The 23,850-nt window shown below is 57.5% G+C and overlaps 1 protein-coding gene across 1 annotated transcript in view; it reads left to right on the plus strand.

The window, feature by feature from the left end:
* Positions 1-1,584: 1,584 nt before the first annotated feature.
* SH3GL1 (SH3-domain GRB2-like 1) overlaps positions 1,585-23,850 on the plus strand; it is a 29,476-nt gene continuing 7,210 nt past the window's right edge. Inside the window, exon 1 of the mRNA XM_012646254.1 lies at positions 1,585-1,854. Coding sequence (XP_012501708.1) covers positions 1,810-1,854 — 45 coding nt within the window. The 5' untranslated portion in view covers positions 1,585-1,809. The remainder of the gene's footprint in view (positions 1,855-23,850) is intronic.

Consider the following 23,850-nt stretch of genomic DNA (forward strand, 5'->3'; position numbering starts at 1 on the left):
AGAAATAGCAAATTTGGGGACATCACTTTGGGCAAGTCATGTCATTATCCAATGCCTCAGTTTTCCTGTCTGATCCATAAGGATCCCTTCTCTGACATTCGGGAATTCTGTCATGATTTACACCAGTGGATCACAGTTGGAGGTGTGTAACAGAAGCACACAGGCACTTTTTCAAAGTATTCGTAACAGCCCTTTTAGTATCTTGGGTGTGAGGTTGGGGTTGGGGCATATGTATTCTGCCCAACCCTCTGATTGATCTAGTCTGCTACCTTCTGTTGAGGCATTTAGAAACTTCCAGCAATCATCTTCAGTAAATCAACCAAATCTGTCAGCAATTGCAACCTTGAAGTTCCAAGCACTTTAGCTTTAGTCCTTTTCTTTTTCCTCTTTTTGGATTCATTTAGTCATCCCAATTCATTATTAGTTTTCAATCCATTCAATATGGTTTTAATCAATCAATAACAGTTAATCCACAAATCAATATTGATAAACATGTATCAACCACGGAAGGCTTCCTGGAGGGGGTTTCCTTCCAAGTGGCATCCTCTTTATGCACAAAGAGCAGGGGGAAAGATTGGGGAAGAATGCATAAGAAAGCAACCACATTAGCAAAGTCCCATAGGCAATAGTGATCTTGGATTACAGAAGAGGAAGAGAGCAGGCTAGGAGTGGTGGCTCATGCCTATAATCCCAGCACTCTGGGAGGCTGAGGCGGGAGGATCCCTCAAGGTCAGGAGTTCGAGACCAGCCTAAGCAACAGCTAGACCCCCGTCTCTACTAAAAATAGAAAGAAATTATCTGGACAACTAAAAATATATATAGAAAAAATTAGCCGGGCATGGTGGCATGTGCCTGTAGTCCCAGCTACTCGGGAGGCTGAGGCAGAAGGATTGCTTGAGTCCAGGAGTTTGAGGTTGCTGTGAGCTACACTGACGCCACAGTACTCTAGCCCGGGCAAGAAAGCCAGATTCTGTCTCAAGAAAAAGAGGAGGAAGAGAGCAGAGGTCACAGAGCTGCCAAAGATAAATTTTGTAGGCTTTGGAGGCCACGTTGTGAAGTCTGGCGTGTATTCTAAGGGCGATAGGTGGAGTTTAAGCAGGGGACTGGTGTGATCTGAACTGAGTTCTAGAAGCATCTTTCTGGCTGCCTTGCAGGGGATGAATTGGAGGGAAGAACTTGGAGAAGAGTGGTATGGTCAAAGCATGAAAAAAGTAGCTACACCCAGATGTCTGACCTGGGCGACTGAATGGATGAACACAAGACAGGGTGGGGGAGCGGGGACTGAACACACAGAGGAATTGGATTTAGCTAAGATGAGCAAACAGGTATCCGGAGAATTATAAGTCCAGCCTCCTGAGCTCTTCGAGCCCCTTCAACTTTTCCAACTTCCCCAGGCATGTTTAATTTCAGGGCCTCTCCTAAGACTTCAGAGCCTCCCCCGGGACCCCAGGGGTCGCTGCAGCCTCTACCACCCCTCTAGGCTCGGCCCGCTCAACTCGCTGGCGGAGGCGCGTTGCAGGCGAAGTGCGCGTGCGCTCTCCAGCCGGCAGGGGGCGCGCGTGCGCAGACGGGCCCGGGAGGGGGCCGGCACCGGAAGTGTGCGGTTGCCATGTAATATCCTGGCTGCGCGGGCGCGCGGGGCTGAGGCGGCGCCGGGGCGGGCTCGGGAGCTGGCGAGCGAGTGGCGGAGGCGGCGCCCACGGAGGCCGCTGAGGCGCGCGAGGGGTCGGCGGCGCCCAGGAGCCTGTCGCTTGCACGGTCCCTGCGGTTCGCTCGGTCCGGGCGGGAGGCCCGACGGCGCGAGGCAGCATGTCGGTGGCGGGTCTGAAGAAGCAGTTCTACAAGGCGAGCCAGGTGAGTGGACGCCGAGTCTGGGGGCGAGCCACGGGCCCCAGGCTGCCCGGAGTGGGGGTCCGGCCCGGTCGTGGCTCGGGAAGGGGCCGAGGGGACCGAGGTGGTGGCGTTGGCACGTGTCCCCCGCCGGGTGGGGAACGCCGAGGACGGCCGGGCGGTGGGGGGGCTTACGAGGTAGCCCAGGCCCTGCCCGCCATGTGGGCTCCAGTCTCCCTGAGGAGGCTGAGCAGAGCTCTTGGGAACAGGAGAGATGACCCCAGAGGTTGGCCAGAGACGTGGACTCCTCGCCTCCTTCCCTTCCCTCGAAAGGCGGAGTTTGGGGGATGGGGGGGAGAGAACGGGAAGAAACGAGTTCCTAGGCTGTCGACACAGGACTCTTGCCAGGTAGCCCAGGGACAGGGAAAGTTTGCGTTTAGAACAGTTCTTTTAAAAAGCATCTTGACGGACGAGGTATAAAGTGGAAAGGGTAGAGTGAAAAGTCAGTTTCCTGCCTCTGCTGCTCAGGCATCTATCTAGTCCCTCTCCCCAGAGACAGGGACTGTCACCGACTCCTTATGTCCCTTTGCAAAGATATGTGTGCACCTCAACTTTAGAAACACACGCACACATAGTGATAGCACACTCTACATAATCCTGTGTACTGTATTTTTCATTAAACGTGTTTTGGAGACCACACTAGAGCTGGAATTCTCTCCCTGGGCACTGTTGACATTTGGGGCGCCGGATCATTCTCTGGGGTAGGGCTGTCCTGGGCACTGCAGGGTGCTGAGCAGCGTCCCTGGCCTCCACTCATCCCATGCCAGGAGCACTCCTCAGTTGTGACAACCACAAATGTCCCCAGACATCACCCAGTGCCCCCCCTCCCTTGCCCCTCTCCTAGAACTACTGCACTAAAACATATTCCTAGAGCTTCTTGGATCTTTTTAATGGGTACATGGTTTTTCATTCCATGTAGTGCACCCTAACTTATTTAACTACTTGTCAATTGATAGATGTTTAGATTGTTTCCAATAGTTTTCTGCTATAAACATTGCTACAATGAATCACCAGTGACTTTGCTCACAGGGGAGATGAGTTTTATAGGACAGAGTCCCAGAATCGGAATGCTGGATCCAAGCCTAAATGCATTTTACATATGACAGATAATAGGTTTTTTTTGGAAAGTCCAGGCCCTATTGCTCATGAATCTGGTGAAAGCTGTGGATCCACTCTCCAGAAAACTGGGCAAATGTAAAATTCAGTTTACAATTTCAGATCCAACAGGCCCCAGATTTATTGGATCCTCTTGGTCCACGCATTGCAGGTTCAGAACCTTAGGTGTGGAGTTTGTGTGGGTAGACTCCACAGAGGGGTGAGCCATGATCTTAGGAAATGTTTGGGCTGGCAAACAAGGCTCTACCCACAGTTTGGAGAGGCCCAGCAGAAGGAATGAGAAATGAGTCCCCAGTAACGCCCAGCTGGTACCTTTTGCCCCTGGAAGGAAAAAAGTAATAACTCTAGTGATTGTCTAGGGACATAGATATATAGGGTCTATCTCTCAACCCCGGATGATGGCTAACCCCTAGGGGAAGAGAGACTTACTCCAGAGCAACTTTCAAGTTGTTGCTGAGAATACTACACTTTGCCCCAGCAGGATGAAATCAAGTGGCCTGGCCCTGTGTTAGACCTTGCCCTGCAGGCATCAGACCCCCACGCGCTTGATTGAAGCACCTTAGAACTCTGCTCATTGGTAGGAAAGATGTCTCCAGAGGTCTTGGAAGAATTCCTGGGCCACTTTGTTCCTTCACACAGACAGGTCTCTGGAAGCCCTCCCCTTTCCACCCCGGGCTACCAGGGCCTGTGCTGGTGGCCCATATTGTCCTGAGCTGACCGTCTCTGTGGAGGAACTCACTAGGGCTCTTAGGCCAGCCACCAGAACCTTATCTCTCTTGGGGAAGGCAGGATGGCCTGCATTCAAGTCTGCAAAAAGTGCCTCGAAACCTGGAAAGCGTAGTACACTGTAAGCTGGTGGTTAAGATCAATTTACTTTTGCGACATTCTGTGGCCCAGTCCCAAAGGAGTACTGCGCTGGCCACGTCCTACTCAGAGAGCTGTCATCTTGGCCTCTTGATCAATTCTGTTTTGAGTTGTCCTCTCAGGAATCCCTCTGGCTGTGGTCCACCCTCTTCTGCAATAGTTTCCATGGTTCTCTGACATCTCAGTTGTTTATCTGGCCACGTCCATCTGTTTGCGTGTTTCTTTTCTCCTTCTCAGTGACACCTCTTCCACCCTCTTCTGTGCCCTCATAATGTGGTCTGTTCAAAAGAGACATCTCTTCTCACGTAGTGATAACATTTATTGCATTTTCACCTGGCGAACAGGCAGTGTGCTTTAAACCAGTAGGTCTCGACTGGTCTTCTTATCTGGTCAAAGGGTCAAAACACTCCCCTTTTTACACAAAAAGATGTGGGGACATTTATCTTCCTGTGGAACAGAGGGTCTCAACCAGGGTCAGTTCTGTCCTCTCAGGGGACACTGACAATGTCTAGGGACATTTTTGGTTGTCACAACTTGGTAGGGCACTGCTGGCTTCTAGTAGGTGGAGAGGCCAGGGATACTGCTCAGCACCCTGCAGTCCAGGGCCCCCAAGAATTACTTGGCCCCAAATGCCAGTAGTACTGAGGTTGAGAAACCCTGCTGTAAGGTTTGAGAAAAGTGAGTACAATTGTAGAAAAAAGTCCCTACTGGGCCATTATGGTATTGGCCTGATTTTTTCTAGTTTTCCAAACACAGATAATCCCAGGTACACAGATGTGTATATACTTACAACCTAGCAGCCAGGCCTTAAGTCCTTAGGAAAACCCCAAGTATCTCTCAGCATCTGTTTTGGTTTTTTTTGTTTGTTTGTTTGTTTGTTTTAAGACAGAGTCTCGCTCTATTGCCCAGGCTAGAGTGCGGTAGCATCGGCCTAGCTCACAGCAACCTCAAATTCCTGAGCTCAAGCGATCCTCCTGCCTCAGCTTCCCGGGTAGCTGGGACTACAGGCGCACACCACCATGCCTGGCTAATTTTTTTTATTTTTATTTTTTTTTTTGAGACAGAGTACTTTGTTGCCCTGGCTAGAGTGAGTGCTGTGGCGTCAGCCTAGCTCACAGCAACCTCAAACTCCTGGGCTCAAGCAATCCTACTGCCTCAGCCTCCCAAGTAGCTGGGACTACAGGCATGCGCCACCATGCCCGGCTAATTTTTTCTATATATTTTTAGCTGTCCAATTAATTTCTTTCTATTTTTGGTAGAGACGGGGTCTCGCTCTTGCTCAGGCTGATATTGAACTCCTGAGCTCAAACAATCCGCCCGCCTTGGCCTCCCAGAGTGCTAGGATTACAGGCGTGAGCCACCGCGCCCGGCCTTTATTTTATTTTTAGTAGAGATGGGGGTCTCCCTCTTGCTTGAGCTGGTCTTGAACTCCTAACCTCAAGTGATTCTCCCACCTTGGCCTCCCAGAGTGCTGGATCACAGGTGTGAGGCACTGCGCCCGGCCTCAGCACCTGGTCTTTTTCTTTAGCCCTGTAACACCTTGATTTTAGTGGCATCCGATCTTTTTAAGGAGGTGGAAACTCACATCAGTGCTTGTCAGGCAGACATTACTTTGACCCTTTCGTCAGCAATGTCCGAGACAGTGCTTGGCTGTCACAGCTTTGGGGAGGGTGCTAAGGGCATCAAGTGCGTAGAGGCCAGGGATGGTCACTAAACATCCGCTAGTGCATTTTCCCCTTCCCCCCAAGAAAGAATTTTCCACCCCCACATGTCAGCTCAAGAAATTCTGCTTTAAGCCAAGTTCTGGGTTTCAAAGGCTTGTCACAGTGTCATGTCTAAATTGAGAAGTAGAGGCCAAGCGGACGTGGGAGAGCGAGCTGGGAAAAGGTACACTTGGGTCCTTGGTTTCTCACAGGTGAGGCTGCGGTGTTGATTCAGAGTTTTGAATCTGTCATTGGTGGGACCGGTAATGACCTTAGCACGGTGCATGCCAGTTCTTCTCCTGGGAAAACCTTTCAAGGTCTTGTTCAAAATTGGTTTGGGCTTGAGTGGGAAGTTTGCGAGTTTTCACTTCTCGTTGTGAACTGACCACCGATGAGTTGAGGGCCTGGGCTGGGAGAAGCTGAAGCAATAAAAGCAACAGCCGCCTGTCCTGGTCCCATCGATTTGGTCCTCTCTGTTCTGCCCGTGTAACACCCACTCCCTCAGTAGCCGCCTGGCATTTGTGCCGACCTAGAATTGGGGAACTGGGAGGGGGAGGAGGAGTGCTGCTAGCGAGATCCAGGCTTAGAAGTTCTCCTTGAAGTGTGTGTGTTTGGGTGGCATCATTTCCAGACCTAAACTGCAAGCTGGTTTCCTGATAAACCTTGTGGCCAGGCCATGAGGAGATTTGCGAGTATAACTAGGGATCCAGCTGGCAGCTGGCCTTTTTTTTTTTTGCCTGAAAGGAGGGAGGGGATTTGAATGGAAAGATTGATTCATTCTGAACTGGGAGGAAAATTTGTGATCACCACCTCCCATAGCTTCGAGATTTATCGTATACTCCCTAGGCCCTGGGTTTGTGCCTGGAACAGGAGAGGAGTGGGGGGGTACAGGAGGGCTGTATGCTGGGGGACCCTGGCCCCATCTGTCAGGAAGGCAGTAGTCAGAGTAAGCAGTACGGGGGACATGGCTGGTGTCTTCAATGTCTCCCACTACTGCCTGCTGTGACCTGTTTTTTAAACCTCGCTTTGTGGAACCCCTCTCTTGCTTTCCCACTGAAGTACTTGGCTTGTTACGTAAGAAACATGGAGTGATCTTAAGATACAAAAATGTGGAGCTTGTATCTTTGGCCTCAGCTGGAATAAAAATGTAGAGCCGTGGGCTGGGAACGACAGGTGATTCAGAGGCCCGCGTGCGTGAGGGCCGGAGTGGGCAATTCAGAGGCTGAGCTTGGGATCGGCCGCGAGCCGCGCAGCTGCAGGCTGACCTCCGGAAGCCCCTCTCCCTTGGGGAGGTGCCGGCAGCAGATGTAGGAAAGGGTTTTGCTCTGCGATATCCACGTATGATGGGAACGGGATGAATAAAGTCCACTCTTGCAGGAAGCCGCGATGACTTGAGTCCGGGAAAGTGCGGCACGTGCTGGCTCGTGCTGTGAGACACTTGAACCAGCTGTGTCAGGACCCTGGGCCGCCACGGACAGGCGGGGCTCGCTCTCCCTGCTCAGCTCTTGGTCACTAGCCTGCAGGGTGGCATCACCAGCCAGCGTGCTGAGGCCTGAACGGCGTGCTGGCCAGACTGTGGAGGTGCAGAGGTTTTTGAGACCGTCCTTACCCGGAGGAACCCGGGGGCTCCTTAGACCCAGCCACTTCCCAGCCTGTGTGTAAAACCAGGTCCACCTGGCTTCCTTCACAGGGCCGGGTGCTGGCGACCTCAGAGTGCTTTGCGACCAAGCAGCATCCTGCATATTCCCGTTCTTAACAAACCAGGGCCAAGAAGTCGTCACATTCCCACTTCTGCCACCCGTGACTGTACATTTGGCCACATAAATAAAGCCAAGAGCCCAGGGTTTGCCTCTGACTCACAATCCTGCCGACCAGCTGGAGCTCCGTGGGCGCTAATCGCCCTGCGGATCTGGGCGTGTTTCTGTGCCAAGCCCCGCAGTGCTTAATTACATTCTCTGTGCCACTTAATAGCAGCCTGTGAGCTTGGGTGTTTCCCTTCATCTCCTTGTCCAGTTTGAGAAATTAGGGCTGTCACGTTTTCGAGACCCCAGACCTATCAAAGGCCTAGCAAGCTCACTGAAGAAACAGTACTGTTTACCCACCCACCCCAGCTCTGTCGGGCCTTTCTTTGGGGTAACCGGCATTTGAATGCGTAGTACATTTGGGGACCTGAGCTGCCGCTTTATCCTACACTTGTCCGTATGCACATGTGTCTGTTTTTTCCCTAAGAGGAAAAACTTACAGGTTGGGGCCAGTCTAGCTGGGACCTGCCGTCTGCCTCCGGTCTGCGTGCCCAGTGGCCTTTGGTGCGGGGACCTGTGATACAGTTGTGTCCTCCCTCCTGTCTCAGCTCTTCTCCTCCTCTTCAGTTGCTGCCAATATTTTGAAACTGATCTCATCTGGGGAAACTTAGTTTTTAATTTGGAGCATGCGGCCAACTTCCCTGATAGGATTTCAGAGGCAACTGCGTGTTTTGGCACTGCAGCGGGCCAGGGTGTGGAGGGAGGAACTAGAATTGTCTCCTGTGTCTCTAGTCTCTAAGCTGGGTGAGGTCTCTAAGCTGCTGGAGGTTTGGGTGGGGAAGCGTTTCCAGCCTTGGGCCCTTTTTTTTGCCCCAGGAGGTCAAGATCCAGCCCATTCCAGCCTCTTTACCCTGCTGGAGCTCTCAAACCCTGATGGCTTTTTAATGTGCGAGCTGAAGTGTCAGGGGACGGTCTCTTCTGGTTCCTTTTCAAAGCTGTCCCTGGAAAGCTGGGTGGAAGAATGTGGCAGGCTGTGGCCCGTCTCCTCCTCTCCTCCCTCTCCCCTACCTCTCTCTGTCTCTCCTCACCTCTCTTCTTCCTCCCTCCCGCTCTGGCCTTTCGCAGGCTGGCTTTGGCAAGCACTTTTCCGGAGCACTGCAGTTCGGGTGCGTTTCTGCTCGTTTCCTGTTAAGCAGTGACCAGCGAGCGCTCCATGAACTCAGGCTCCCAGAGGACGGCCCCTCCTTCCTTTTCCGCTCTGCTCCTAGAAAAACCTGCTGAGCGGTCCGAGAGCGGGGTCACGCGGAGACTTCCTCACCACGGCAGGAAAATAGACGGGCCATTTCCTCCGCCGGACCTGACTCAGCACCAGCCCGCTGACCGCTTTGGAGAGGACTCCTGCCTGGCGGGTTGAATTTCCACACCTGGGTGTGGACATGGAACACCCACAGCGGGGTCGTGCCCAGTGTGGGAGATGGTTCAGCTGAGCGTCTGCACAGCGGCAGGGGGAGGTGGTCATAGCAGATGCCGTAATGTCAGGCAGTATCAGATACCAGCGAGGGCGCAGGGGGTGAGTGGGCCTGCCCTACTCTGGACCGGGAACATGTATGTCCTTGGCCCCTGCTCAGGGGCACCTACTGGGCCCCTGAGTGGTCACACCCCCCTCAATGTTTCAGATCGATTTGGTGACTGTTCCATTGCCTTCGCCACTAGATCATAAGCTCTTTGCAGGCCGGAGCCTCTTATTTCTACTCACTGCTGCGTCCCCAGCATTGAGTCTAGGGCCTGTCCTGGGGATAGAAGGACGGGGGACTGATGGTTGCCTCACACCCGCGAGAGCAGATGGCTGCCCGAGGGGTTTGCGGGAGCACACCCCAGTAGGCCTGGGTACAGTTCAAGCTCTCACTTGGCTTTTGGGAGCTTCCAGATCCCCCGTCCTTATCTCACCTTCAAATGCCACTGCTCCCCTCCGTGGGTGACAAGGCCATCAGCCCGCCTGCCCTGCCTGGGCTGGGTCCTCGTGCCTCCTGTCTGATAGCACTGAGCCTCCCTGCCCTTCCCTGCGCAGCCCCGGTCTCTGTCCGCTCCCTGTCTGCCTCCACGGCCCTGTTTGTCTCCCTTCGTCCTGGGTGTCTGCCGGGACCCCCATGGGAAGTGAATTCTCCCCCTCTAAGCACCTCGCCGTGGCCTCACCCACACGCCACGGCTAATCTTTGCGTTGACACGCTCTCCCTCTGTCAGACAGCAAGCTCGGGCACCTGTGGTGGGCCGTGCCGCTGGGTACTGGCTTGCCAGCCGGGTCATCAGAGGTGCACCTGACAAGGAGGTCCAGTTGGGGGGCTCCTTCTCAGCGTGGAAGGAGGCTGCCCCTCAGTGGGGCCTCCTGTGTGTCCCTGGTGGTGGCCAGGGCAGAGCACTGGGGAAGCAGGTGGCTGGCAAAGCCTATGAGAACTCAATTGGGAACAGGTCCGACTGGTCTGAAAGAAAATAGTTCAGAGATTGTTCCCTTTGGTTTGGGATGTGCCTGAGCACTCTAGGGTGACAGCCGAGAGTGATCCGAACTTGGCTGGGCCAGAGGGGCCTGGCCGTGTCACAGGCAGTCTGTGTGGTCTCTGTAACCCAGAGCCTGCCCTGGGGAGGAGAGCCCAGACGTACATGCTCGTCCTTTAACGCGGCAGGTGCCGCTCAGCCAGGTCGCTCTGTTCAGAGATAGCAGCTGCCCGGCTTCAAATACTGCCCAAAGCAGACCCCTCCCGGCCTCCAGAAGCCCACTCCCCAGGTCCAGCGGCTTTTCTTAGACATGGCCACTTGAGCCTCGGTGCTGCTTGACAGTCCTCTCCTCCAGCCCCTCCCTGGCTTCCACACCAAGGTGTCATTTCGAGTCTTCTCTGGTTTCTTGGGTTCTCTCTGTGGACTCACTGTCCTGTCACTGGGCTTCCCACCTCTCATCCGCCACCCACTCCGTGCCTGTCTTCCAAGCCCGTCCCCAGGCCCAGCGTGCAGACGTGACACTCCAGCCCCCGACTCCCTCTGCATCTTCCCTGACACATCGGCTTTGCTGTGAACCAGCAGCCTGGGCTTGTCGTCTGCCGCCTGTGCTTTGACTTCAATTCGTTAATTAACTTGACTTTTTTCCCCGTAAATTGGACTGACTTTAAAATTTATTTTAAAAGGGATCTTGGTATTATTCCTTGCTGTGAATAATAATAACTGGAATAAGAAATATAACAGCAAGAAAACAGTGGAATAAATTCTTCCTGGGTGCCTGCCTTCTGGGCCTGAGGTGTGTGCTCTTGATGAAGCGTTGCACACACCAGCGTGGTGCCCCGAAGGCTGCCCCGCCACAGTGAGAAATATGGAAAGAACCGCAGCAGGGATCATGTGCTCACCGTGCGACTCGTGGGAAGGGCACGGCAGGGTATGACTTCCTTAAATCAATACCCTAGAGATACCCAAACAGCACCTTGGCCAGTATTTTAAATACCTCCCAGTACACCCCAGTCTGGCCCCACTTTCTTTAGGCAGAGCGGTTGGCCCATGTTTTTTCTGTCTTTCTGAGCTTCAGCCCCAGCAGTTGAGCAGAAGCCCCTGCGGAGGGAAGCTGTAGAACTTTCTGCTGCTTTCCGCCCTCTGTCATGAGGGTTTGTAACACACAGGTCCCCAGGGTTCCTCCTCCCCCCCCGCCACCCATCTCCGTGGGATGAGGCCCGCGGCCCACTCAGGCAGACGTGCAGGCGTCCGGCAGCCTAATAGCCTCGGTTCTCAGAGTCCCAATTGTTCCAGACGGACGGGCAGCCCCAGCCCTTCAAGGGCAGCCTTTGTGACTCGGACGAGGGCAGCCTGGGGAGCTGGGGTGGAATTCCTCCATCCCTTGACCCTAGCACGCCCCAGCCTGGGGTCGGCCTCCATCCCCTCTCCTGGGGTTAAGAATCGTTGCTATTATGTTAGGAGGAAAAAACCCCAGAACTACTGAGTCAGTCTTTCTTCCTGCTTGCTCTGATCAAGTCACCTTCCACCCACGAGGACTGCTGGAGCTGCCGTGGCTCCCTGCTGGCCACAGGGTGGGTGTGCGGGTGAGGGATGTCAAGGTAGGCGTGTGGTGCCTGCATCAAGGCTGCGGACGCTGAGCTGCAGGTGATGGCTGTCCCCACCTCTGCCATCTTCACCCACTCCCTTGCGGAGTCTGTGATGTACTTCTCCAGTGTTTTCACGCTGGCCGCCCGAGAGCAGCCTTCCCGCGTGGGCCCTCTGAGCAGCAGGGTCCCTCCGCTACCCCTGGGCTGGTGGGTTTGGGGTTCTGGGTGGGAAGTTGCAGAGCCAGAAGGGAAGGACACCGCTGAAGACAACGGGCAGGAGCAGGGCCTTCGGCCACCTGCCGCCATGATGTTTCTGAAGCCCGGAGTCCACTCGACTGTCGGCGGGGGGGGCCGGGAGATACCACTTACCTGGGTCAGCGGCGCTCCCCAGGCCTGCAGGCGGGTGGGTTCCAACGCCTCACACGGGGCACAGCCCTTTTTCGGGCATCTCCTTAAGTTTGTGTTATAAAGTGTTTCAGACACAGTAATATCAATGCTCATCACCCTGCTCAAACAAAACAAGAGCAGAACAGTTACACCTTTACTGCACGTGGATTATCGCTCAAAAACAGGCAGTGTTGCCTTGCAAGTCTAAACCTCACGTAAGTGATACCACGTGGGTGCGTTTGTTTTCTCATAACCGGTTTTCTTGGCTGAATTCTGTTTGTGAGTTCCGTTCACGCTGGTACACACAGCCCCGGGTCGTGTCCGTGGCTGCGTAGCTTTCCCACGTGTGATAATTCCACGATGTATTTATCTATCCTCCTACCAGCCGCCCGGCACATGTCTGGGGTTTCTGCACAGCTGTACCTTCTTCCGTGCAGCCATATAAGTTTTCAAACGTCCTAGTCTGGAAAAAAACAACTTATTCAACTTGCATGACCTAAAGTCTTGGACCCAAAGCCATGGGTGTCATGTGTTTGAGCGCTTGTAAAGTGTGTTATTTCAACTGCTCTGTGTGTTGTAGGTGCCCAGGGGCCTTGGCCAGGAAGCCAAGTGGGCGGGGAGGAGGCTCCCCAGGCGCTGGGTCAGCTCTGTGTGGTCCAGAGCCGGCACCGCCCCGGTCAGCTCCGAGGACTCTGTTTCTGCTCCGTGTCCTCACGGAGCTCCCTCGCCAGCCTGTGGACTCCTCAGGAACCGTGTTTTCAGGTGTGTCCTGCGCAGTGCGACTGAGCGCCCAGGAAGAACCCCACACAGCCTCATTTGAAGGGGCTCCAGGGGCTGGCGTGCACGGGCAGGCCTCATCACTCGCACATTCTGTGTCTGCAGCTTCACCTACTCGCTAGGATTTATTTTAGCCCCCAAGCCAGTACTTGAGGCACCTTTGCTGGCCTTCGCAGACACACGGGGAAAGGAGAAAACTTTGCTGCCCGGCACCCAGGTTCCCAGCTGTGGTTGGACGGGGCGATGCCGCCTTCTCGTTCCCACGCTCACAGTGGACCGCCTCCCGTCCGCAGCCTGGTGCTGCACGCTTTCTGTGTTTTCGTGGATTGTCCGCGATGGCGTTGTTTAGAATGGCCCCAGGCATCGCGCTGAAGCGCTGCCTGGTGTTCCTCAGCGCAGTGAGCTGTAGTGAGTCTCAGAGAGGAAATCTGTGTGGGAGAGACTTCTTTCCTGCAGTGAGTTAAAGTTCAGTGTGGATACATATTAAATAAAGTGGGAAACACATGCAGCAAGGTTACTCATTGGTCATTTGATGAACCGGTTGTGACCAGAGGCTTGCAGAACCCTAACCCTGTATCTCCCCCAGCCATGGTTCGACATGCGCTAGCTCAGTGTTTGCTGCGACTTTCTAGAACAGCAGTGCCTCAAATGACGGGGAGACTGGACTGTAGCTCCTGCGGCAGCAGGACAGCACCCTCCACAGCTGCCCTCTCTGTGCCGGGAACCCGCGACTGTTCCTTACTGGGAAAAGGGACTTTGTGAGATAGGGTCAAGGACGCAGACCTGGGGTGGGAGATTATCCCGGTTTATCCGTGAGGGCCAAGCCTAATCAGAAGGGCCCTGGAAGGCGGAGACCTTTCCCTGCCAGGTCGGAGGGGGGAGGGTCTGCCAGAGAGAGCAGAGATAGCAGCAGGAGGCCTCCGGCCTCTGCCAGCTTTGAGGACAGAGGGAGAACAGAGGGAGTTGGGTAGCCTCTGGACACTGGAGAAGGTGGGAAACCCATAGAACGCCCAGAAAGGAACACAGCCCTGCCAACACCTCAGCCTTAGCCCCGTGAGACCCCTGTCAGACTTTGACCTATTTAAGATTTGTGTGTTGCTTAAGGAATTGGGGGTGTGGCTGACATGGGAGGATGGGAGGAGGCTAGGACTTTGAGGTCAGCCTGGGCAACACAGCAAGACTCCATCACTACAAAAAAACTTAAAAAATTAGCCAGGCGTGGTGGTGACATCTGTAGTTCCAACTACTTGGGAGGCTGAGGCAGGAGGATCACTTGAGCTTGGGAGTTTGAGGCTGCAGCGAGCTGTGATCGCACCACTGCACTCCAGCATGGCGACAGAGCAAGACCCTGTCTCTAAAAAAAGAGAAAAAGAATGAAAAAAGAAGTTGGTGGTGTTCTTGGTCGCTAGGTTTGTGTCGATTTGTTACGGCAACCACAGGAGACTCATACAGATCCACACTGTCTTAAAGCCATATCATGGTAAAGGTTTTCTGCCCAGTTGTTAAGGTGTGTGTGCATGACAGAGGGGGGGGGGGGGGAGAGAGAGAGAGAGAGAGAGTGTGTGTGTGTGTGTGTGTGTGCGCGCGTGCGTTCTCTGCAGAGGCTGGAGTCAACAAGAAAACGGGACCAATCCGCTTTGCCTGGTTGGCTTAGGGGCACCCTGCTGAGCTCGGTGTCCATCCAGCCGCCTTCAGTTATGACGCCCTGTGGCGCAGTCTTCAACAGCAGCTGCTCCCTGGTTCCTGGCATCCCACCGTGGTGACTCAAAGCCGGTGGGCTAACAGAAAATTCAGTCCCCGCTGTTTAACTTGGATTTTGAAAACTGTTGGTTGCTGTTACCTGTTCAACCCGAGGGTACCACACGCCCCAGAAACCCCACAGCAGAAAGTGACCTGTGTCAGTTCCCGTCGATCATGTTAACGTCGACTGTGCTGAAGGCAGTTGGTGGTTCCTGAGTTGACCGTGCATTTTGTCTGATCTGGGAGCCCGGAGCCCACGCCAGACGCCCCTCTGTGATGGCCCCACATGACTTCAACGTCACAACCAGCACTTCAGAGTCACGCACTGGGCTTTTGTGTCCAAGCCAGCCTCCCTGGTACAGAACCCCCCGTCTCCCTGTCCCCTCTCTCCTGCGGGCGGCTAGGCTTCCCCCATCCTTCAGAGCCAGTGTGCGTGGCCACCTCCTTTGGAATTGTCCTCTTCCATGGTGCCTCTTCCGTGAGGAGGAAGCGGCCTCCTCCCGTAGATGGCTTGTCATAGGACCTGGTGTTCTTGTCTGCATGCTTGTGCGTGCGTCTCTCTCTCCTGCGCTGACAATTTATAAACAGTTGTCGAATGTGACTGTGCTCTCAGACCCCACATGGCCCCGGACGATGGGTTTGAAGGGTGGGTGGGATCTGGACGTGGGAGGATGAGAGCGGGGAGGCTGCCCCGCCTGGGGCGATCTTACCCCCATCCAGGCACCATCGGTCTTTGTGCCTGTCCCTCCAGGCGAGCGGAGGCCACCCTGGGTGCTGGGAGTAGCCCTGGCTACCTGATCACAGGATGGAAGAGACATGAATATTCTTACTGCTCTTAGTTCAGGAAGTGGCAGCCCCAGACCCTCATCCCACAGGCGATGACAGCCGGGCAGCAGGGCCTGAGAAGGGCCAGGCCAGGAGGGCAGGGCTGCGTCTCGCCAACGGAGTAATGAATAGGAGGCGTGGCTGCGGAGGGTGCGCGTTGGCAGCGCAGCAGCCGTCCTGGCAGACGCAGTGAGCCCCCCACTCATGGCGGGACACTCTCACGCACACACATAAACCCAGCTCTCCAGGAGCCACGTGCGTGCCGGAGCCCTCTCAGGGCAGGGAAGGGGGATGTGCCAGGAGAAGGAATCGTGCCAGCCAAGAGGGAAGCAGACGGGTGACGCCTGGGGCGTTCAGGATGGCAGCAGCAGGCTGGTTTGGTGGAAGGTGGGAAAACAGGTCAACTGGGACACAGGAAGGGGAGAGGGGCGTGGACTGTGACGTGGCGGCGGTTGTGCTGCAGGGTCCTGGGGGACTTTCTGCCCGTCTCCCTCCATGTTGAGTCACTTTATTTCCTGGTCCCTTGCTCCTTCGCCCTCGCTTCCCCTGGAGAACCTCAGAACCGAGCACCGCGGCCATCAGAGTCCCGTGGAGGTGCGTGGCACCCAGGGAGGCGCGTTCTCTCTTTTCCCTATTCTCAAAGAAGGGTCTCCATGGAGCCTTTTGCTCCAGAGAAGCTGGTGCAGGTGCCGCGTCGCAAAGCTGAGGCAAAGCCCCCGCCTCCCCCACACCAGCCTATCCCCGGGACGCAAGTGGCCCAAGGAATTGTCGACACGGGTCTGCAGGGCAGCGTGTGGATTCCGAAGCACGTTCACACCGGGTCCCACGGCGCGTCGTCTGTCATCACCCTGTCTTAGCGTGGAGGACACTGAGGCGAGGGGGAGTTGTTAACACATTCCCGCTTAGAGCCACAGCCCGACAGACGGCCAGAACCGGGGCCCGTCCTGGCACTGCCTGTCCGGGCATCCCTCCCCCTCGCCGGCACCCTGCCCTGCTGCGTGACCTGGCAGGCACCTTTGCTCTGACTTGTTCCTGACACACCTGAGCTCCCGGAGGGGGAGCCGTCGTCTATTATTTATTTATTATCTCAGCAAATACTCAGTGACCAACATTCCTGGGCCCCGTGCCGCCTGCCCAGCCCTGGCCCGATGCCCAGCCCTGCTGGCACAAGGCTGGTGTTTGAGGACGGGGCACTTGGGGTGGGTCGGAGACCCGGGCCTATCCTGAGTGGCGTCACTCCAACAACAGCGAGCCATGTCACAGGCGGAGAAAGGGCCCCTGGGAAACAGCCCGCACCCACCCAGAACCCCCTGGGCCCAGGCGCTCGCCCCTCCCCGGGCATCAGTAGCAGCGTCAGTGAGTGCTGTGTGCAGGGTCCGGACACAAAGGCCCAGAAAGGAGAGGCCCACCAGCCCCGTCGCTGTAGGGGGAGGGCAGGGGAGACCCGAGCCCTCCTCCCAGGTGACCGCTGGCCCTGGCAGCGCCCAACTCCTCACCTCCCTGGTGTTCCCTCCTCTGTGCCGAGGGCGTAGTTGGTGACTCTGGGATTTCCACCCCTGGGTTTTCACCACTGACTTTACCACTGGAAGAGCAGGTGCCTGGGTGTTTAGTGGGTGATAGCTATGAGCCGGGGACAGATGCCTGGGTACCAGGCAGGAGCAGCCATTGCAGGGTGACAGACACCAGCACCTAACACAGCCCTGCTTACGGTGCAGTCAACAAACCCGAGGCAAAGGGGCCACTGACCCCTTCACCTCTTACCTCTCCCCACTGTGCCCTGTGCCAGCCTAGGATGACTACCTCCCCGGGCACTTTGGGTGGCCACACCTCGGGAAACCGGTCTCGGTGACCGTGGGCCACAGTGGGCATGAATCACCTGTCACCTAAGCCTGGCGTCCCTGCCGTGGTGTGACAGGTGAGGACTAGCGCGAGGTGAGGGCACGTTCCTCAGCGCCCGCTCGTAGCTTCTGCCTCGCGGCGGTTTTGTGGAGAAGCTCTGGGGCCAAGCTCCGCCCTCCCGTCTCCCCGCGCCCGCAGCCGGGCAGGGTTCGGTTGTTTCTACTTGGCCTTCAGAGCCTTCCCTCACCGCGTCCTGTCTTCCCAGACCCCAGACCGGTCACTTTCCCCAGGGATTCCTGTCGATGAGAAACCGCCTGTGGCAGCCGGACGCCCAGGATGAGTGTCAGGCCGGCCTGGCTGGCTCAGATCCACCATCTGCAGTTTTCCTGAACCCCCAGCTCTGGCGGGGGAGCCGGCCCTGGGCAGGCCCCGGGCACAGAGCTGGGAATCGGACTGACGGCCTCCAGCCGGAGTGTCCGCCCCACATGGGCTCCCCGTGAGCCATGAAAAGGAAGGTTGGGGGACGGGACCCTCCGGCTCCCACGTCGCTTCCTGAGGTGCTGCCCTCCGAGAACTTGGCCATGGCAGGGGGTGGGATGCTGTGAGGACCCCGGGAGGTCCCTGTTCTTACTTCATTGCAGGGCTCGGAGTATCAGTGTAGCATCTTGTGTCTGAGCCACTGTTCTGAGCTCGGGCGCAGTGGGGGCGGGGGACAGACTGACCAGGAAGACAAGCTCAGCCCCAGTGGATGGGACCCAGCGTGGAGGGTCCAGGGAGCAGCAGTCAGGCAGGAGCAGCAGGAGCAGAGGCTCTGAGGTGGGCGTGAGGTCCGGCCTTCGAGGAACAGAGAACACAGCCGGGGGACCCTGGGGGGTGCTGCTAAGGTGAGGTGTGAAGGGGGCGGGAACTCCAGAGAGGAGGTGTCAGTAACGAGTAGCGAAAGGCAAAGGCAGCCTTAGCCAGGTCGCTCCTGCCTGGGTATGGAGGCAGGGGAGGGCTTCCTGGGGGAGGCGGCTTCTCATTAGGCCTTTAGACGTGGAAGCGGCCTTGGGGGGAGGTGGCATCTGTGTTTCAGGAGGGGCTCTGGGCTTTCAGATCCGTCACCTTCACCGCGTGGTTGTGGGGGAACTTGTGACCCTGGTTGAGACTGGCGCCTGTGCACCTGCAGCCTCTCGCTGTGGTCACGATGTCTGATGCAGAGGTTGTTCGGTGCTTTCCGGAGGCTCTGCTGCCTCACGGGGCAAGCCCCGTTTCCAGACTCTTCCTGCCGGGCTGTCTCTGCGTCAGCTCTGCCATTGATAAAAGATTCGTTTTTAAAAACACCTTATCTTTCCTGTGCGTGTGCCACAGTGACACCCTGCCACCCAGACTCCAGCCCTCAGGCAGCTCCCCACCGCGAACACGGCCTGCTGTCTGGCCTGGGCCGGCGTGGCCTCAGGGCTTGCTACCTCATTTGCTTGTGGGTTGGGTTTTTCTTTTTCTAAGTTTTCATCTGAAACGGATTTTAGTGGTTGTAGGACACGCAGCCCTGCCGCCTGGTGCCCACGATGAGAAAGTTAAATGCATGAGGCCGGCTTCTACCTAGACATTTAGCTCCAGGTTTCCAGATGTGATTTGTTCCTAGAAGAGGGACCTCGAGCGATCACTGGCCTCTCAGTCTTTGGGTAAAATTCCTCTGCGAGGACAGGGACACAAGCATGTGTCGCGCACGGCTTAGAGTCCTGGGTCGGCAGGCCTGTTCCTCCATCTCCCAGGCAGAGGCAGAGCTTCCAGCTCCCACATTCCTCTACTGGGCCCTGAGCCTGCCCAACTGCGTTCTGGACAGAGCCACTGTCGGAGGGACTGTCTGGCTTCGTCTCACGCACAACACACCGCGTGGCCTCGGGAGAGGCGCGTCATCTCCTAGGGCCTTAGCTGTCCTGCAGGGCCAGCGAGGTGGTAGGCCCCAGGAGGGCGGTGCTTCAGCCGGAAGGCAGCTTCCTACAGCAGAGAGAACCCGCAGGCCCCGCTGCCCCCAGAGTCAGCGGAGCAGCCCGGCACGGCTGACCACACGTGAGGAAGGAAGCAGGCTTCGAGCAGCACCTCCGCTTCCTTTGGGGAGATGGGGTGAGCTCGGTGGAGATCGTTAGAGTCGAACCCAGGCCCTTCCTAGACGAGGAAACGGGACACTCCTGAGTCCCCAGAGGAGCCAAGATGGAGAAGTGTGCCACCAGAGTGTGGCGAGGGTGCACGGTGTGACGGGCTGCCTCACTCGGCCACCTCTCCCCTCCAGGTGGAGCTGGACCTGGCAGGGTGCGAGAGCTCGTCACGGATTGCTGAGTCACCTCCTAGTCTTGTGGGTGGGGCTGGACCAACAGGAAAGAGCCCCGGCAACCACTGGAGTCCCCGCCACCTCCTTCCGAGGCCTCATGCTCACAGACCCCGTCCCATAGCTCAGCCTCCAGTCCTGCCACACTGCTCACCGTCTGGACGGCGAGGAAGGGCTGGGGCATGGCCAGCAGCCTGCTCTGACCCTCTCCAGGAGCATGAGGTCGGTGGGTGTCTCCTCGGCGTGGGGCAGTGAGCGCCAGCGAGGATGAGCTCGGAGCAGAGTGTGGGGCCTGTGCCCTGGGGGCTGCCCTCAGCTTGGAGATAGATGAGACCAGAGTGGGAGCATGAGGTTCCAAAAGGCTTGAGAGACCCTAACAGAAGTGACGCTGTTCAGCTAAGGTCTCCAAAGACCAGGCAGGGGTCCAGCCAGAGCAGGACCGACAGCCAGGGGAGGCTGTGTGTGGACAAGAGGCTGGGCCCTTGACATAAATGAGGGAGGGAGACCTGGCGTGGTGGCTCACGCCTGTAATCCCAGCACTTTGGGAGGCTGAGGCAGGAGGATCACTTGAGGCCAGAAGTTCAAGACCAGCTTGGGCAACATAGAAAGATCCCATTTCTTAAAAAAAAAAAAAAAAAACTGGGCGTGGTGGCACCTGTAGTCCCAGCTTACCCTGGAGGCTGAGGCAGGAGGATCGATCGCTTGAACCCAGGAGTTGGAGGCTGCGGTGAGCCACAATGACACTAGTACATTCTAGCCTGGGCGACAGAGCAAGACCTTGTTTCTAAAAAATGAACAAATGATTGAATGAACGACAGAGGGGGGCCAGAGAGGAGACTGTCCCAGGGCCCTGGGGAGGAACGGTGAGCGTCTGAGCCAGGCGGGCAGGCCCGGTTCGGGGGGCGCAGGACCTTCCAGAGACACAGGCCCCTGGGAAGGATTCCTCGGCACTCAAAGCCAGCAGTGCAGCGTCCAGGCCTCACCTGGCGGCAGTGTGGGCCGGGCCCTCGCTGTGGGGCTGGTGACTTCGCTGTTGGAGCCCCCCGGCCCTCAGACTGGGCCCTCCTAGGGACCAGGCCTTGCTGCACCCCTTTCTGTCTTATGGATGGTGACACACAGAGCTGCCCCTCCCAGCTGGTCATTCTGCTGTGACAGCCATGGGGTGATTTCCTCCCGATGCCCACACCACTTCCATCTCCAGCGACTTCTCTCCAGTGTCTGGTCCCCTCTCTGCTTCCGGTTCCCCCGCAGTGCTGGCCTCAGACTCTCAGGGAGACACGAGCGATTTGGGGAGGATTTCTCTCGCTTAGGTTTTTCTCCCCTCGCTTCCGCGGCACAGGCCGGGCACCCGTGACTCCAGCAGCAGCCAGCTCACGGCCTCTCAGACAGCAAACCGTCCGTCTTCCCGTGCCAGCCCAGAGTCCCCTCCTCAGAGCCAGGAGCCAAGCAGGAAGGGAGAGACCCGAGGCAGCCTGAGGCCGGGCATAAAGGGCCAGCTCCGCGCAGGCAGAAAACCTCCTCGGGGGGGTTCAGCAGGAGGCGTAGACTGTGGGCGGCCGGGTGTGACCATGGCCCCCAACCCTAGGCTGCCCTCCTTGGCGCCTGCTCCCCTTTCCTAAACAGCCGCCAGCACGCCTGTGGCCTGCCCTGCGGTCTGGGTGCCGTGGGAGCCTCCACAGCCTGGCCAGGGGCAGGGCCCGTTCTGGTTCCGATCCAGCCGGCATCTCGGCCGCTAGCCCCAGGCCCAGGGACTGGCCCCTGGGCTAACAGGATGCCTCAGGCTTTCACAGCCACCATGCTGCTGCTGCCAGAGCTCGGCTCCCAGACAGCCCCTTGACACGCCTCGGAGCTGGCTCTGTGGCTGTCCCCTGGGGCCCGATCTGGCTTTGGTGCTGCCTGATGTGGGGTTTCCTTGGGAACATGATTTCAGAGTTTGTCCTGACTCATCGTTCCACCACTCCATTCCCAAAGGCCGCTTTTTAAGACCCTTCGGCCGAGATTGACAGGCAGGGAGGAGATCCGTGCCCCGCGTGGCTGGGGGCACCAAGGGCACCCACAGACCCAGGCTTCTCGGAAACCCTGGGTGCTGAAGGGAGCTCCAGCTGGTCAGGACGTTTCTCTGAATGGCCACAGAACGGTGGGGGCTCACTCCGCCTGTCAGCTCCAAAGCGAGTACCAAGGACCCGTGGTGGACAAGGTGTGTCCCCGGCGGGCAGAGCCTTCTGTCTTCGGGTTGAGGAGCTGGCTTCTGCCCTCTGATTGAGCGCCATTGGGGTGGGAAGGTCCGTTTGGCACACGAGTAAGTGGTGTTTCTGTGGCTTCTCCTCATTCTGGGCCAGCCTCCTCTTCACCCGGGGACACCCTGAGGGCTCCAGGGCCCAGGACCCCCCTCCAGGGCAGCCCAGTCCACGCCTCCGTGGCTTCTGCTCCCACATGGGAAGCTCGGAGCTGCCAGGAACCAGCACCGTCCCCATAGGCGAGCGTTTCACAATCAAGCCACATGGGAGGGCCTCGGCTCAGGCGCATCCTGGTGACACAGGCCACTGGAGGTTTCCAGGAAGGACAGACGCCAAGAGAGCAGGAACCTCCCAAGGTGGCCGTCCACCTCCCAGACGTGTACATGGTGCGCCTTTCCCCTGGGGTCCCCAGCTGTCCTCCATCCCGCTCTGCCCCGGGGCTGCTGTCTCCTCCCCACCACAGATGTGGCCTTTTCCTTGCTGCCCACTGCGGTTAACCAGCCAGTGCTCACAAGCTGTCTCTCCCGGTGCCTGGGGCTGGGAGGCCCTCAGTGTCTGCCCTCGCGGAGTGCACGGTGGAGGGCTGGGGAGAGCGGGAGGGCTGCCTGCAGCAGGGCGCGGCGCCGTGTCAGGACCGCAGAGGCCGGGAGAGTTAGCCAGGCCGAGGGCAGGAGGGGAAGGCACCCGAGACCCTCACCCTGGCCCAGAGGAGACAGGTGACCTCTACTGTGAACCTGTAAGGCGGTTATCGCGAGCCACAGTCTGACTCACACAAAGCGCGACAGCCGATGAGGACCCTGGGGCTGACCCCGCCATAGGCAAGGGCGGGGCGTCCGTCCTGGCCGGTGAGGCCGGAGCAGCCCTGTGTCTCCCTCCCCGCCCCTCTTCTGTGCCGGCTTCTCGTTCAAAACTCTGAATTCATCAGCAAATCGTCTGCCAGGTCACCGGGCCTGCAGATGGGCTCACTTGTGTTCCGTGTCCCAACCATTGGGTTCCCCTGCTGAGATGATTACATTATGAGGCAGGATTTGAAGTTTTCCTCCTGCTGCCACCAGGTGGCCCCCAGAGCTCGCACCCCAGTAAACCCAGGGTTCCCAGGCCAGCTGCCCAGCAGGCAGCGTCTTTGCAGTCGGTTCTGTGTGTTCTCCACTCATGTTCGTTCTCTCCTGTGTGCCAGATTCCCTCGTCATCCCTTCGTCCGTTTGTGCCAGTTCTTGCCTGTGAGCCTCGGAGAGGAGGGACTTCGTGGTCTCATGTGCCTGGTGCCTGGCCCGTGGGGGCAGGTGGTTAGTTAGGGTGCAGCCCCCGACGCCCGGGGTGCAGGGGCAGGAGACGGGCTCAGGAAGTCATGGGTGTGCTCTGGAAGGCCAGATCCTGCATTCCCATGTGGGATGGGCAGGTGGCCAAGGCCAGAGCCAGGACCGTGGGACCCACAGGAGGACAGTCTTTGGTATCCTGGCAGGCCCCAGCCCTGTGCTGCGCAGGTCGTGGGGCCAGGATGCCTGCGGCCCGGCCCGTAAGATGTGGTTTTGCGCCCCGCTGCCCTCAGTTCTCCTGTTTCCCAGAAGAGTCTGGTCTCTCGTCGGGCCACTCATTTCCCTCTACGGCAGCCGCGTCCTCTCTTGCCACAGTCGAAAGAAGTGAAACTGTCCCATGAAACATGGTGGAACACCCCAAACACGTAGGGAGGGCGGGGTCTTCCCTTGCACAGCTTCAGCAGAAACTGGAGGGCCAGTCCCTCCTTCCTTCCTGCCTCTCACCTGCGTCTGGGCCCTTTGTGGGCCCAGGGTCCAGCTCCCTGGGGTGGGTGTGGACCAGGGAACATTTAGGAAGCTTCCACGTTGCGGCTGAGTTGAAAGCCACTGACCCGCAGGCGTGCACGGGAGAGGGACAGCGGTCAGAGGTGTAGGAACGCGGGGGTCATGCTCCCCGTGTGCCTGGTGCAGCCCTGAGCACGGGGACACAGAGCCCTGTAAGGTGCACACTGTCACCGTCCCCATCGATAGAGGGGACGACCGAGGCCTGGTGATGGCAGTTTGAGTGTGACGTCACATAGCTAGGAGGTGGGGCCGGCATCGAGCCCCAGCGGTCTGACCTCTCCCGCAGGTAACAACCACTCGGTACCCTCAGGCGCCCCTGAAGATGTGTAGGGTCCCGACGGGCATCAGGGACAGCCCTGAGAGGAGGGGGCACCCAGAGCTGAGCCCTGCAGGGGGAGTAGGCATTCCAGAGGGCACAGGTGTGGCTCTCTGAGCAGGATGTGGGGCGATGAGGCCCAGCAGTGGCCCGGGGCAGCGGCCTTATGCAGAGCATAGTGGGCAGGGGCACTCGGGGGGGCTCCCTGGC

This window comes from Propithecus coquereli, unplaced genomic scaffold, assembly GCF_000956105.1.
Source record: "Propithecus coquereli isolate 6110/MARCELLA unplaced genomic scaffold, Pcoq_1.0 Scaffold241, whole genome shotgun sequence".
NCBI classification, from domain to species: Eukaryota; Metazoa; Chordata; class Mammalia; order Primates; family Indriidae; genus Propithecus; species Propithecus coquereli.